The sequence below is a fragment of the Pygocentrus nattereri genome, chromosome 19 (assembly GCF_015220715.1).
Source record: "Pygocentrus nattereri isolate fPygNat1 chromosome 19, fPygNat1.pri, whole genome shotgun sequence".
NCBI classification, from domain to species: Eukaryota; Metazoa; Chordata; class Actinopteri; order Characiformes; family Serrasalmidae; genus Pygocentrus; species Pygocentrus nattereri.
This window is the reverse complement of record NC_051229.1, coordinates 630413-647665: the sequence shown is the minus strand read 5'-3', so window position 1 is coordinate 647665 and position 17253 is coordinate 630413. Positions and strand designations below refer to the sequence as shown.

General features: G+C 43.3%; 1 protein-coding gene across 2 annotated transcripts in view; it reads right to left on the bottom strand.

Annotated features, from left to right (window-relative positions):
• The window catches only part of abca4b (ATP-binding cassette, sub-family A (ABC1), member 4b), a 98671-nt gene extending 81418 nt beyond the window's left edge, over nucleotides 1–17253 (bottom strand). For both annotated transcript variants that reach the window (XM_037531255.1, XM_037531256.1), the window contains exons 1-6: nucleotides 17052–17253; nucleotides 13441–13552; nucleotides 13071–13164; nucleotides 12275–12416; nucleotides 7459–7598; nucleotides 3200–3327 (exon numbers count right to left, since the gene is read on the bottom strand). In XM_037531255.1, the coding sequence (XP_037387152.1) occupies nucleotides 3200–3327; nucleotides 7459–7598; nucleotides 12275–12416; nucleotides 13071–13164; nucleotides 13441–13506 (570 nt within the window). In that variant the 5' untranslated portion in view covers nucleotides 13507–13552; nucleotides 17052–17253. The remainder of the gene's footprint in view (nucleotides 1–3199; nucleotides 3328–7458; nucleotides 7599–12274; nucleotides 12417–13070; nucleotides 13165–13440; nucleotides 13553–17051) is intronic.

The window sequence follows — 17253 nt, the reverse complement described above, 5'->3', positions numbered from 1 at the left end:
TGCGCCATCCAGATGTACCAGCCCTGAGAGAGGATGGGACCGTTTCAGCTCCCTCCCACTGTTCATACAGCCTCAGTCAGAGACCGCCTCAGTCAGAGACCGCCTCAGTCAGGGGCCGCCTCAGTCAGGGGCCGCCTCAGTCAGGGGCCGCCTCAGTCAGGGGCCGCCTCAGTCAGGGGGCCGCCTCAGTCAGAGACCACCTCAGTCAGGGGGCCGCCTCAGTCAGGGGGCCGCCTCAGTCAGAGACCGCCTCAATCAGGGGCTGCCTCAGTCAGGGGCCACCTCAGTCAGAGACCGCCTCAGTCAGGGGCTGCCTCAGTCAGAGACCGCCTCAGTCAGGGGCCGCCTCAGTCAGGGGGCCGCCTCAGTCAGGGGGCCGCCTCAGTCAGAGACCCGCCTCAGTCAGGGGGCCGCCTCAGTCAGGGGGCCGCCTCAGTCAGAGACCGCCTCAGTCAGGGGCTGCCTCAGTCAGAGACCACCTCAGTCAGGGGCCACCTCAGTCAGGGTTTCTTCCAGTTTCTTCCTCCAGTCTGAGGCAGTTTTTCCTCGCCACCGTCGCCTCTGACTCGCTCACTGGAGGATTATATGTTATAACTGTGTGTTTTCAAACTTCTGTAAAGCTGCTTTGTGACAACATCGTTGTAAAAAGCGCTAAAGAGATAAATTTGAACTGAATTGAATTGAACTGAATTGAACTGAATTGAACTGAATTGAATACTTAAATGACGTCAAACCCAGGCTGAATCCCAAACGGCTCCGTACTCGCTAAACAGTGTGCTGGGAAAGTTTTGAAATTCTAGCCTCTCCAGCCAAACAGTCACTATTTATCAAGTGTGGATGTGTCTGAATCCTGAATCCTGACTTCTGAACAGATTGATGGAGAATGTGTTTTATATGGTTCTACATTAGCACCAAAAACAGTTCTTCTACACTCTTAAAAAAGACGGTTCTACAGGGGTTCTTTACAAAGGTCATGGTTCTATATAGGACCATGAACACTGAAAGAGCCATTTGCATGTGTAAATGGTTCTTTGTATGGCGCAGTCCTTCTTTAGATTGATGGAGAATCTGTTGTATATTTTTTAATAATGGTTCTATACAGCACCGAAAAAGGGATCCGCTGTTGGTACAAGACTGACTTCATCACAACAGCAGAACCATTTGGTGCTATTTAGAACCATATAGCAACAATTTCTCCATCAGTGAGCTACTGCACCATACAAAGAACCATTTACACATGCAAATGGATCTGAGTGTTCATGGTCCTATATAGAACCATGACCTTCGTAAAGAACCGTCTTTTTTAAGAGTTGTAGCAGAACCCTTTTTGGTGCTGTATAGAATCATATACAACACATTCTCCATCAATTAATTATTAGGTACCTGTTCAGTTGCATGTTAACACAAATAGCTGATCAGCCAATCACACGGCCGCAGCTCAGTGCTTTCAGGCCTGTAGAGGTGGTCAAGACAACCTGCTGAAGTGCAGACCGAGCATCAGAATGGGGAAGAAAGGGGATTTAAGCGGTCAGTTGTGTGGACGAAAACGCCTTGTTGATGTGAGAGGTCAGAGGAGAACGGGCAGACTGGTTCCAGATGATAGAAAGGCAGCAGGAACTCAAACCAACCAGAATCTCTGAGGAACGTTTCCAGCACCTTGTTGAAAGTCTGCCATGAAGAATTAAGACAGTTCTGAAGGCAAAAGGGGGTCCAGCCTTTTACTAGCAAGGGGTACCTAATAAAGTGGCCGGTCAGTGTACGTCACTGACTACATTAAGGACAGTGCATTTTTAAAAGTACCCACCAACTAGCGTTGTGCACTAATCAAAGCGAAAAGGTGTCTGACAGTCTTGATTACGTGGACCCTGCATGGCTCACTGCTATAAACATGGAGTCCAGCTGAAACCTGCTGCGTGCGCTGGAAGGAGGGGGAACGTGTATAAACCTGGTCTTTGGCTGTAACTGGACTGTGTTTGTCCTCCGAGTGAAGCTGTTCAGCCCTTGAATTGAGGTCAGTTATAAGGGCTGTAGCTCTATTGTTTGCGCGAGGCTGTATTACAGTGTGAGGGGAAATAAAGCGCACTCTCTTTGATCCGCTCACTCTCCAGCTTTACTCTGCACTCTGTGCCCTCCTTCACCATTACAATAGAGGCAGGAAATGACATCAGAGTCCCCACATGCCCTGTACTCGCAGTGGAAGTGTGATGGATGCAGGCCTTGGGGGTGTTATTGCACTGGAGCCTATAAACAGATGTAGGATGAAGAATTTTCAAAACGCAGACAAAAATGAACGAAAACGACCAATTTGCCATTTTTTACCATTATTATCTCATTTCCATTATTTTATTTATGTATTATTATTCATATTCTTATTTTAATTATGATTTTATTATTTTATCATCTCCTCTTATTTGATCTGATTTTATTAACCTTTACATATTTTAGCTATGTTTTAATTATAGTTTAATATTTTATATGTAATATGATGTATTTTTATTATTAATGTTTCACATTTTTTATACTTACCTGATTTCAGTTTTTTTTTAAATTAAATTTATTTTTTATTATTTGATGTTTTCTTACACATTATCAATCCCTTGCTCCGTATCTGCTCGGCAACACTGCAAATGACAGTCACCTTTAATGTTCTCCGAGATTAAATAAAGGTAGGTTGATTGATTGATTGATCGATCGATTAGTTGATTGATTATCAGAAAATGAAAGCACAAACACACACATTATCCCACCATCTGAGAAAGGCAAGAACTAGACCATAACTGGTCCACACTGGAAACAGATCTTAGATACTGTATTTACAGGCATCATGTTCTGATCTATTATCAAGGCATTAAACTACATATTCCACTGCTGTCAGACCAAAACCTGAAACTTTACAGGAGGAGGAAAAAACGACTTGACTTTTAATGGAAGTCAATGGAACCAGACATTTTTACAAGCAATTCTGGGTCGATTCTCTTGGTCCTTTCATCATGAAATTCACACACAATGTAAAGGAGAGCAGGTGTTTCCAAAATGTGTCAAAAGCTGAAAAACGACAAAAATGTAGATACGAGGTTTTGGTTGGACAGTAGAGATGTACAGATTCATCACACATCCCATCCCTGTTTGCACAGCTTTAGCTTTAAGTGATCCCAGGTGTCTAACGGTCAGTTAAAGGGCAGGTGAAAGTGGGCAGTACCTGTTCCACCCGCACCAGTGCTTTAGTGAGCTGATACACCACAGGGTCGGACAGTCCGGCGTCACGCAGCAAAAACGAGGTCAGGGTCTCATCGTCTTTCAGAATGTCCTCCACCTTCAGGCCTCGCCCTGACGGACACAACCGGACAGGACAGTCAGACAGAGGCAGGAAGTGACCTGAGCTGAACTGATTCAGACGGAACCTGTTCAGTGTTTCATAGCAACACTTACACCCTTACAGCGTAACCAAAACAACCAGACGCAAACGCTGTTGTACTGAGCTGAACCCATTTGAACTGAATTAATTAGAAATTAATTTAATTTAAATGAACCAAATTGAAATGAACTGAATCAAACAGAACTGATATAAACTGACCTGAAATTAAAGGTACTGAATCGGAATAAACTGATCTGAACCCAGCTGAACTGAACCAAAAAGAACTGGATTTATTTCAATTTACATGAAATGAATAGAACTGACCTGAAATATGTTCAATTCAATTCAACTGAACTTTACTGAATTCTAAAACTGAACTAATTTTACATTCTCAAACTAAACTGAATTGACTCAAATTGGACTGAACCTAACTAAACTGAACTGAACTGGACTAAACTACTCTAAACTGCACTGTAGTGGACTAAACTGCATTGTGCTGAACCAAACTGTACTGAACTGTATTTTACTGAACCGAACTCTATTTTACTGAACCGAACTGTATTTTACTGAACCGAACTGTACTGAACTGTTTTTTACTGAACCGAACTGTATTTTACTGAACTGAACCGAACTGTACTAAATTGAATTGTGCTGAACCAAACGGTGCTGTACTGAACTGAACTGGACTGAACTGAACGGAATTCAACTGAACTGTATTGTACTGACCTGAACTGAACTGACTTGAACTGAACTGACTTGAACTGAACTGACCTGAACTGAACTGACCTGAACTGAACTGTATTAAATTCATTTGAATACAACCAAACTGTGCAAGAAGGTTGGGGAAACGGTCATTACTGTGACATCATGAAAATACAGTACAAAACTCCACAGAGCAACAGAGAAATTAAATTAATCTGAAATAATCTTAAAGAGCAACTTGTTCATTAGTTTAATGAGCTTTGACTGGTTCTTCATCTTAAGCCCTCAACTTCCCTGTGATGTAAGAGAAGCTCTAGCACTCTGACTAGCTGCTCAGCTGAGGGCTCTGTGAGCTGCAGAGTCAGCACAGCTGTGAAAGCGGCGCGTCGAGCAGTGACGAGCGTCGATCAGCAGACGCTACAGACAAACAAGGAGATACGAAACGTTAAAATCTTCTTCCTGGACATTTTCTGTAGTTCACAAACAGCGAGCAGCTGAAACCACGTCAGAACCACAGCTAAACACAAGCTAAGGTCACTACTGCTGGACTTAAACTGAAGCTTGGCCGGCCAGCTGAACTAAACTGAGTTGACCTGGACTGAACGAAACAGAACCGATTTAAACTGGACCGATTTAAAGAGAACTGATTTAAACAGAACCAATTTAAACAAAACCAATTTAAAGAGAACCGATTTAAACTGGACCGATTTAAACAGAACCGATTTAAACAGAACCGATTTAAACTGGACAGATTTAAACAAAACCAATTTAAAGAGAACCGATTTAAACTGGACCGATTTAAACAGAACCAATTTAAACAAAACCAATTTAAAGAGAACCGATTTAAACTGGACCGATTTAAACAGAACCGATTTAAACTGGACAGATTTAAAGATAACCGTTTTAAACAAAACCGATTTAAATCGAACCGATTTAAAGAGAACCGATTTAAACTGGACCGATTTAAACTGGACCGATTTAAACAAAACCGATTTAAACAAAACCGATTTAAATCGAACCGATTTAAAGAGAACCGATTTAAACTGGACCGATTTAAACAGAACCGATTTAAACTGGACAGATTTAAAGATAACCGTTTTAAACAGAATCGATTTAAAGAGAACCGACTTAAACAAAACCGATTTAAATCGAACCGATTTAAAGAGAACCGATTTAAACAAAACCGATTTAAATCGATCCGATTTAAAGAGAACCGATTTAAACTGGACCGATTTAAACAGAACCGATTTAAACAAAACCGATTTAAATCGAACCGATTTAAAGAGAACCGATGTAAAGAGAACCGATTTAAATCGAATCGATTTAAAGAGAACCGATTTAAACAGAACCGATTTAAATCGAACTGATTTAAAGAGAACCGATGTAAACAGAACCGATTTAAATCGAATCGATTTAAAGAGAACCGATTTAAACAGAACCGATTTAAATCGAACCGATTTAAAGAGAACCGATGTAAACAGAACCGATTTAAATCGAATTGATTTAAAGAGAACCGATGTAAACAGAACCGATTTAAATCGAATCGATTTAAAGAGAACCGATTTAAACAGAACCGATTTAAATCGAACCGATTTAAAGAGAACCGATGTAAACAGAACCGATTTAAATCGAACCGATTTAAAGAGAACCGATGTAAACAGAACCGATGTAAACAGAACCGATTTAAATCGAAACGATTTAAAGAGAACCGACTGTGGTGTAGTCGTTTTGGTGAGGCTAACTGGTGTTGGTAGTGAGCGCCTCGGCGCTGCTGGCTGAAGAAGCCCTTCCGTTACTCTGTAAAGCGTTCACAGCGTTTGCCGGTGATCGTCTGATAAGAGGGGAAGGAAAAGAGTGAAGGGCTGAGGGAGGAGAGGAAATACCCGCTCAGTCCATCCATCACTCTGCTGGAACGCCTACACAAGCCGAGCTGAGGAGTAAAGAGCACCTCAGCACGGCTCTGAGTCTGGAGCTCCAGAGTTTCCCATTCGCCGCGCTGAGGGAGGCGCTGACTAGGCCTCGCTGCCAGCGCCTGCTCTCAGTCACGGCCTGTATTCGAGTTCTCTCGCCTCTAGTCCGGGGTTCTCCCACTGGCTGGACTCCCTCACCAAAGAGCAACTGAATGGCAACAAAACGTTTGGTTTAACAGCCTCTTCTGGAAACGCTGAGCTAACGACAAGTCGGAACATATAAACATACAATCTGTTCTGCCCGCCCGCCCGCCCGCCCGCCTGCCTGCCTGATTGGAGGAATCTTCAGGAATATGCCATGGCATTGTAAAGTTTCTCCGAGTTATCCTGGGCATAGTTACGGTTGCTAGGCTAAGTGGAGTGATATCAGGGTCCTGGAGGAACGTCGTCCGGCTCCACTGTGTCCTTTAACAGAGATGGAATGACAATAAAAGCCTCTTGACTATAAATGATCCCCTGAGTGATTCCCGGGAGATGCAATGAGCTTTTGGGCCACTTCCATGTTTCTTTGATCCGTGTCCACTTTATCAGCTCCACTGACCGTATAGCTGCTCTCTGTAGTTCTACAGTTACAGACTGTAGTCCATCTGTTTCTCTGATACTCTGTTACCCTGTTCTTCAGAGGTCAGGACCCCCATGGACCCTCACAGAGCAGGTACTGTTTGGGTGGTGGGTCATTCTCAGCACTGCAGTGACGCTGACGTGGTGGTGGTGGTGTGTTAGTGTGTGTTGTGCTGGTCTGAGTGGATCAGACACAGCAGTGCTGCTGGAGTTTTTAAACACCTCAGTGTTGCTGCTGGACTGAGAATAGTCCACCAACCAAAAATACCCAGCCAACAGCGTCCTGTGGGCAGCGTCCTGTGGGCAGCGTCCTGTGGGCAGCGGCCTGTGGGCAGCGGCCTGTGGGCAGCGGCCTGTGGGCAGCCTCCTGTGGCCACTGATGAAGGACTAGAGGATGACCAACTCAAACTGTGCAGCAGCAGATGAGCTGTCGTCTCTGACTTTACATCTACAAGGTGGACCGACAAGGTAGGAGTGTCTAATAGAGTGGACAGTGAGTGGACACGGTGTTTAAAAACTCCAGCAGCACTGCTGTGTCTGATCCACTCACACCAGCACAACACACACTAACACACCACCACCACGTCAGTGTTACTGCAGTGCTGAGAATGACCCACCACCCAAACAGTACCTGCTCTGTGGGGGTCCATGGGGGTCCTGACCACTGAAGAACAGGGTAACAGAGTATCAGAGAAACAGATGGACTACAGAGTGCAGCTATACGGTCAGTGGAGCTGATAAAGTGGACAGTGAGTGTAGAAACGAGGGGGTGGTTTTGATGAAGTGCTTGATTGGTGTAAACGTGCAATACATGTCAACACGTGACGTCAGATTAACACGAGGCCAATAAAACTGGGTAGGCTACTGTACCTGCTGCCCGTCCGGGGTCTTTCCTCAGAGTGTCCATGAAGCTGCTGAGGGTGGACGCCTCCTGCCACAGTCGCCCCAGCTGCTGGAACTCAGTGTCTTTAAAAAGCAGCTCCTGACTGTCAGCGTAGAACCGCGCCAGGCTGAGGAACCGGAGAGAACAGTCACACAAAGATCAGCACAGCTCAGTAACGCTGAGATTAATAACCGATCACATTGATTTATCAGTCTACTCAGACTTTAGCAGAGCTCAGTAACGCTGAGATTAATAACCGATCACATTGATTTATCAGTCTACTCAGGCTTTAGCAGAGCTCAGTAACGCTGAGATTAATAACCGATCACATTGATTTATCAGTCTACTCAGGCTTTAGCAGAGCTCAGTAACACTGAGATTAATAACCGATCACATTGATTTATCAGTCTACTCAGGCTTTAGCAGAGCTCAGTAACGCTGAGATTAATAACCGATCACATTGATTTATCAGTCTACTCAGGCTTTAGCAGAGCTCAGTAACGCTGAGATTAATAACCGATCACATTGATTTATCAGTCTACTCAGGCTTTAGCAGAGCTCAGTAACGCTGAGATTAATAACCGATCACATTGATTTATCAGTCTACTCAGGCTTTAGCAGAGCTCAGTAACGCTGAGATTAATAACCGATCACATTGATTTATCAGTCTACTCAGACTTTAGCAGAGCTCAGTAACGCTGAGATTAATAACTGATCACATTGATTTATCAGTCTACTCAGGCTTTAGCAGAGCTCAGTAACGCTGAGATTAATAAATGATCACATTGATTTATCAGTCTACTCAGGCTTTAGCAGAGCTCAGTAACACTGAGATTAATAACCGATCACATTGATTTATCAGTCTACTCAGGCTTTAGCAGAGCTCAGTAACGCTGAGATTAATAACCGATCACATTGATTTATCAGTCTACTCAGGCTTTAGCAGAGCTCAGTAACGCTGAGATTAATAACCGATCACATTGATTTATCAGTCTACTCAGGCTTTAGCAGAGCTCAGTAACGCTGAGATTAATAACCGATCACATTGATTTATCAGTCTACTCAGGCTTTAGCAGAGCTCAGTAACGCTGAGATTAATAACCGATCACATTGATTTATCAGTCTACTCAGACTTTAGCAGAGCTCAGTAACGCTGAGATTAATAACTGATCACATTGATTTATCAGTCTACTCAGGCTTTAGCAGAGCTCAGTAACACTGAGATTAATAACTGATCACATTGATTTATCAGTCTACTCAGACTTTAGCAGAGCTCAGTAACGCTGAGATTAATAACCGATCACATTGATTTATCAGTCTACTCAGGCTTTAGCAGAGCTCAGTAACGCTGAGATTAATAACCGATCACATTGATTTATCAGTCTACTCAGGCTTTAGCAGAGCTCAGTTACGCTGAGATTAATAACCGATCACATTGATTTATCAGTCTACTCAGGCTTTAGCAGAGCTCAGTAACGCTGAGATTAATAACTGATCACATTGATTTATCAGTCTACTCAGGCTTTAGCAGAGCTCAGTAACACTGAGATTAATAACCGATCACATTGATTTATCAGTCTACTCAGACTTTAGCAGAGCTCAGTAACGCTGAGATTAATAACTGATCACATTGATTTATCAGTCTACTCAGGCTTTAGCAGAGCTCAGTAACGCTGAGATTAATAACCGATCACATTGATTTATCAGTCTACTCAGGCTTTAGCAGAGCTCAGTAACGCTGAGATTAATAACCGATCACATTGATTTATCAGTCTACTCAGACTTTAGCAGAGCTCAGTAACGCTGAGATTAATAACCGATCACATTGATTTATCAGTCTACTCAGACTTTAGCAGAGCTCAGTAACGCTGAGATTAATAACCGATCACATTGATTTATCAGTCTACTCAGACTTTAGCAGAGCTCAGTAACGCTGAGATTAATAACTGATCACATTGATTTATCAGTCTACTCAGGCTTTAGCAGAGCTCAGTAGCGCTGAGATTAATAACCGATCACATTGATTTATCAGTCTACTCAGACTTTAGCAGAGCTCAGTAACGCTGAGATTAATAACCGATCACATTGATTTATCAGTCTACTCAGGCTTTAGCAGAGCTCAGTAACGCTGAGATTAATAACTGATCACATTGATTTATCAGTCTACTCAGGCTTTAGCAGAGCTCAGTAGCGCTGAGATTAATAACCGATCACATTGATTTATCAGTCTACTCAGACTTTAGCAGAGCTCAGTAACGCTGAGATTAATAACCGATCACATTGATTTATCAGTCTACTCAGGCTTTAGCAGAGCTCAGTAACGCTGAGATTAATAACTGATCGCATTGATTTATCAGTCTACTCAGGCTTTAGCAGAGCTCAGTAACGCTGAGATTAATAACCTTTCACATTGATTTATTAGTCTACTCAGGCTTTAGCAGAGCTCAGTAACGCTGAGATTAATAACCTTTCACATTGATTTATTAGTCTACTCAGACTTTAGCAGAGCTCAGTAACGCTGAGATTAATAACCGATCACATTGATTTATCAGTCTACTCAGACTTTAGCAGAGCTCAGTAACGCTGAGATTAATAACCGATCACATTGATTTATCAGTCTACTCAGACTTTAGCAGAGCTCAGTAACGCTGAGATTAATAACCTTTCACATTGATTTATTAGTCTACTCAGACTTTAGCAGAGCTCAGTAACGCTGAGATTAATAACTGATCACATTGATTTATCAGTCTACTCAGGCTTTAGCAGAGCTCAGTAGCGCTGAGATTAATAACCGATCACATTGATTTATCAGTCTACTCAGGCTTTAGCAGAGCTCAGTAACACTGAGATTAATAACTGATCACATTGATTTATCAGTCTACTCAGGCTTTAGCAGAGCTCAGTAACACTGAGATTAATAACTGATCGCATTGATTTATCAGTCTACTCAGACTTTAGCAGAGCTCAGTAACGCTGAGATTAATAACCGATCACATTGATTTATCAATCTACTCAGGCTTTAGCAGAGCTCAGTAACGCTGAGATTAATAACTGATCACATTGATTTATCAGTCTACTCAGGCTTTAGCAGAGCTCAGTAACACTGAAATTAATAACTGATCACATTGATTTATCAGTCTACTCAGGCTTTAGCAGAGCTCAGTAACGCTGAGATTAATAACCGATCACATTGATTTATCAGTCTACTCAGACTTTAGCAGAGCTCAGTAACGCTGAGATTAATAACCGATCACATTGATTTATCAGTCTACTCAGGCTTTAGCAGAGCTCAGTAACACTGAAATTAATAACTGATCACATTGATTTATCAGTCTACTCAGACTTTAGCAGAGCTCAGTAACGCTGAGATTAATAACCGATCACATTGATTTATCAGTCTACTCAGACTTTAGCAGAGCTCAGTAACGCTGAGATTAATAACCGATCACATTGATTTATCAGTCTACTCAGGCTTTAGCAGAGCTCAGTAACACTGAGATTAATAACTGATCACATTGATTTATCAGTCTACTCAGGCTTTAGCAGAGCTCAGTAACACTGAGATTAATAACTGATCACATTGATTTATCAGTCTACTCAGACTTTAGCAGAGCTCAGTAACACTGAGATTAATAACCGATCACATTGATTTATCAGTCTACTCAGGCTTTAGCAGAGCTCAGTAACGCTGAGATTAATAACCGATCACATTGATTTATCAGTCTACTCAGGCTTTAGCAGAGCTCAGTAACACTGAGATTAATAACTGATCACATTGATTTATCAGTCTACTCAGGCTTTAGCAGAGCTCAGTAACGCTGAGATTAATAACCGATCACATTGATTTATCAGTCTACTCAGGCTTTAGCAGAGCTCAGTAACGCTGAGATTAATAACCGATCACATTGATTTATCAGTCTACTCAGGCTTTAGCAGAGCTCAGTAACGCTGAGATTAATAACCGATCACATTGATTTATCAGTCTACTCAGGCTTTAGCAGAGCTCAGTAACGCTGAGATTAATAACCGATCCCATTGATTTATCAGTCTACTCAGACTTTAGCAGAGCTCAGTAACGCTGAGATTAATAACTGATCACATTGATTGATCAGTCTACTCAGACTTTAGTAGGAACCTCATTGTTTGCCAAGAATTGAGTTCCACAGTCTGTCTAACAGGCATGTTTGCTACATGATTTATTAATTTAAAAATGTAATTAATTTAAAATATTTTTTATCACTTTGGACTCAATTGGACTGAGTTGGACTGAGTTGAACTGAAATGGACTGGGTTAGACGGGATTGTACTGGGACAGAGTTGGACTGAGACTGAGTTGGACTGCATTGGACTGGGGTAGACTGGGACTGAGTTGGACTGGGACTGAGTTGGACTGAATTGGACTGGAGTAGACTGGGACTGAATTGGACTGGGGTAGACTGGGACTGAATTGGACTGGGGTAGACTGGGACTGAATTCAAGTGGGTTGGACTGGGTTAGACTGGGTTGTACTGGGACTGAGTTGGACTGAGTTGGGCTGGGACTGAGTTGGGCTGGATTGGACTGGGACTGAGTTGGACTGAGTTGGGCTGGGACTGAGTTGGGCTGGATTGGACTGGGACTGAGTTGGACTGAGTTGGGCTGGGACTGAGTTGGGCTGGATTGGACTGGGACTGAGTTGGACTGGATTGGACTGGGACTGAGTTGGACTCGGACTGCGTTGGACTGAGTTGGGCTGGATTGGACTGGGACTGAGTTGGACAGAGTTGGACAGAGTCAGAGTTCCTGATAGGCCGAGTGACTCACATGGAGTTGTTGTAGTTGGAGACGATCCCTGGAGACTCCGCAGGAGTCGGGTAACGGAAGCAGGGATTGTTGGCATTGCAGAAAATTCCCTGGATCCACGGCAGAATTCCAGCAGAAGGCAAGGCCTTGTTGGGAAAATGACCTGAGGGGACCAACATCACTGTAACTGACTTCACAGCTGTTCTTCAAGGGTTCTTTTCAAAGACAGTGGCTCTAAATAGATCCATAATCATTAAAAGAACCCCTTGCACGTTTAAATGGTTCTCTGCATGGTAGAATAGTTATTCAGTCTGATGGAGAATGTGTTGTATATGGTTCTATATAGCACCAAATAGGGTTCTACTATTGTTACAAGCATCGTGTACATATTGCAAATTTCCCATCTTTGTTTTAAATTATTAAAAGTGTTTATTATTTTACATAAATTGTTGCAACTGTAACAACTGCAATTTCCCTCTGGGATCAATAAAGGAATCTGATTCTGTTATTCTATATAACAATAACAGAACCTTTTTGGTACTCGATCATCTAAAAGGGGTTTCGCTGTTATGGAATCTTCTACAGAACCATGTGCAGAAATAAAACTAAGTTAAAACCATTAAAAAGGCTGAAGTGTCTTCTAATGTCCTCGTGATGAGAGATATGAACCATACAGAAGAGATCTGAAGCGCTTTCACTGAACACAACATTTTCTGCAGTGCAGATGTTTAAGGATGGACACAGTCCAGTTTTTTAGTTTCGTCAACTTAACTGACCCACAGAGAGCCCAACAATATGGAGGAGTTTGTGTTCTCACATTGGTGCTGGCGGTAAAGAGGGTTCGCCCTCCTCAGCCAAACGAGACCCGCGAACAGGAGCACCGGCCAAAGAATCTCCACCACAAACCGAGTCTGAGCACAGGACAGAGGCACGGTTAGAATGGACATCTGACCACTGTGAACTCCTGTACTGCCCATTTCTCACTCTAGTTGACATCAGCAGCTGCTCAACTCCCTGTGAACGTCATGATGAACAGACCAGCAGAAATAATCCGAAACACCTCGATACGTTAATAAACACACATTTCCCTGTTTCTGCAGCTTGTTTTGACCACTAACTTCCACAGGTCACTGTCTTTATCTCAGTGGCTCATATTCAGTGTCTGAACGTAACTGAGTGGTCAGTACCTTCTGTCTCTTGCGGAGCGTCCAGTTTTTCCAGAGTAGGAGACGAATCTGCCCGGCCGTGTTCATTTCTCCCCAGTTTAACCCCTACAGGGGTCAGCTTGGGGTGAAGAACCTAGAATATACACAAACAAGTCCAGTCTGACCACTGAAAGCCAAAAGTAAGCCATGTTAAACATTATAGACACTGACCGGCCACTTCAGCGTCACTTCTGTTTATTATTATGCACCTTATTGAAATCTAATGAAAACATTCTGACCACCTCCCTGTTTCAACACTCACTGTCCACTTTATCAGCTCCACTGACCGTATAGTTCCACTCTGTAGTCCATCTGTTTCTCTGATACTCTGTTACCCTGTTCTTCAGTGGTCAGGACCCCCATGGACCCTCACAGAGCAGGTACTGTTTGGGTGGTGGGTCATTCTCAGCACTGCAGTAACACTGACGTGGTGGTGGTGTGTTAGTGTGTGTTGTACTGGTCTGAGTGGATCAGACACAGCGTCCTGCGGGCAGCATCCTGTGGGCAGCATCCTGTGGGCAGCATCCTGTGGCCACTGATGAAGGACTAGAGGATGACCAACACAAACTGTGCAGCAGCAGATGAGCTGTCGTCTCTGACTTTACATCTACAAGGTGGACCCACAAGGTAGGAGTGTCTAATAGAGTGGACAGTGAGTGGACACAGTGTTTAAAACTCCAGCAGCTCTGCTGTGCCTGATCCACTCGCACCAGCACAACACACACTAACACACCACCACCACATCAGTGTTACTGCAGTGCTGAGAATGACCTACCACCCAAATAGTACCTGCTCTGTGAGGGTCCATGGGGGTCCTGACCACTGAAGAACAGGGTAACAGAGTATCAGAGAAACAGATGGACTACAGTCTGTAACTGTAGAACTACAGAGTGCAGCTATACAGTAAGTGGAGCTGATAAGGTGGACAGTGAGCGGAGAAACAAGGTCAAAATGTCCTGCCTGACACACACACACACACACACACACACACACACACACACACACACACGCACACACCCACACACCCACACACACACACCCACACACACACACACTCCATAAACCCAGTCAATATTTCTATTATTTCTCATTTTCAGATGGTTGTCTTTACTCTCAGATTATCCAACTTAATTCTAGACATTATTTGTGTGTCTTGGTCACTTTGATTAAGGAATTTTATTAAGTAAATTTATCTCACTATACGGGCAGATATTTATGTCAAATCAAATCAAACTTATTTGTAGCGCTTTTTACAACTGATGTCACAAAGCAGCTTCACAGAATTCCAGAAAAGACAGAGTTTTAATAAGAATTAAAAATAAATGCTTAATAAAATCTCTAAAAATAAATTAATCTTAAAATAAGCTCACAATATACACACACACACACACACACACTCATATACACACACACACACACACACACACTCATATACACACACACACACACCTCCTGTCTGGCTGTATGATGTATGCGGCTCCTATCAGGACAAAACCTTGCATCTCCATTTTTGTTGCTTTTCCGATTTTGACATTATTTGAAAATTCCTGTTGTTCTTTACACTGAGTGTAAATTTCACGATAAATGGACAAAAAAAAAAAAAAAAAAAGACCCAAAATGACTTGGAAAGCCGTCTGGTTCCACTGACCGACATTAAAGCTACAGTGTTTCCTTCTCCTGTAAAGTCACTAATCTGGACATGTGAGGTTTTGTTTCTACACCAGTCAGCAGCGAAGCACACACACACACACACACACACACACACACACACACACACAGTTATAGGTACAGGTGTATACACTGCATGTCCAAAGTTCGGCTCGTTTCTTCGTTCGCTGAGCGAATGTGTCCCTCCTGTTTGTGCACGGTCATCATTAGCTTAGCACTGCACTGGCTACTTCCACTGACCCCCCCAATAACCAGATAATACTAATTCACCTAATTAGGTTTTAAATAGGACACCAGTACAGAGCAGCAGTAAGTCCAGTTTAATGAATACGCTGACCAGCGCGGCCAGCTGAGAACAGGAAAAGGGCACATTTTAGAGATGGACCTTAACGGGCCGTCCTGAGGCCTGGACGCTCCCCGACAGCGGGACATCACACAAAACACACATCCACAAACGGACCACGCTCAGGACTAAAATCAGGGCTACGCTCAGGACTAAAATCAGGGCTACATCCAGGACTAAAATCAGGGCTACGCTCAGGACTAAAATCAGGGCTACGCTCAGGACTAAAATCAGGGCTACATCCAGGACTAAAATCAGGGCTACGCTCAGGACTAAAATCAGGGCTACGCTCAGGACTAAAATCAGGGCTACGCTCAGGACTAAAATCAGGGCTACATCCAGGACTAAAATCAGGGCTACATCCAGGACTAAAATCAGGGCTACGTTCAGGACTATAATCAGGGCTACGCTCAGGACTAAAATCAGGACTAAAATCAGGGCTACATCCAGGACTAAAATCAGGGCTACGTTCAGGACTATAATCAGGGCTACATCCAGGACTAAAATCAGGGCTACATTCAGGACTAAAATCAGGACTAAAATCAGGGCTACGTTCAGGACTAAAATCAGGGCTACGCTCAGGACTAAAATCAGGACTAAAATCAGGGCTACATCCAGGACTAAAATCAGGGCTACGCTCAGGACTAAAATCAGGACTAAAATCAGGGCTACATCCAGGACTAAAATCAGGGCTACGTTCAGGACTATAATCAGGGCTACATCCAGGACTAAAATCAGGGCTACATTCAGGACTAAAATCAGGACTAAAATCAGGGCTACGTTCAGGACTAAAATCAGGGCTACATTCAGGACTAAAATCAGGGCTACATCCAGGACTAAAATCAGGGCTACATTCAGGACTAAAATCAGGACTAAAATCAGGGCTACGTTCAGGACTAAAATCAGGGCTACATTCAGGACTAAAATCAGGGCTACGTTCAGGACCAAAATCAGGACTAAAATCAGGGCTACCTTCAGGACCAAAATCAGGACTAAAATCAGGGCTACGTTCAGGAGTAAAATCAGGGCTACGTTCAGGACTATAATCAGGGCTACATCCAGGACTAAAATCAGGACTACATCCAGGACTCGGGCAGCTGATACTGTGTAAAAAACATGGCTCTTCATGCGTTCTTTACTGAAGGCCATGGTTCTATATAGCTCTATAAGGTTCTCTAATCCACTGTTCTTTATTTAGTCGGATCACTGGGGGAACTGAATTTAACCACTTTAGTGCTGTTTGTTTATTGGTTCTATGGTTCCGACTATGCAGCTCCATACAGTTCTACAGGTTCTACTGCGCGTCTGGTCAGTGAACTGATCTTAATTTGAGCTGATTTATGTGATATTTCTAACTCTGAGATGGTTTTAAGGACATTATAAGAAGCATCTCATCTCTAGACGCCTTTTACTTGGACTAAAACGCTGCTCATTAAACTGGCAGCACAAATAAGATCAGCAGAAGGAATAAATAGGGTTCAAATGTTCCTCAGACCCACTTACTACGCGCTCTGACCGCTCAGCTTCATTACTGCTCCTACAGCTACACAAACCCAGTCGAGCAGAGGAGGCTGCTTCTTACCTCAGTTGAAAGAAGGATGTGCGTCTCTGATCATCCACAGGTGTGTCAGGTAGCAGAGGCAGAGGCAGAGGCAGAGGCAGAGGCAGAACCAGTACCAGGGCCCAGTGGCGCTCAGACTGTGCTGGGAAAGCTGGCAGCTCTGAACTGAGCCGTGTGATCGGGCTAATCTGCTTGCTTTAATCTGCGGCCTCAACCTGCTCAC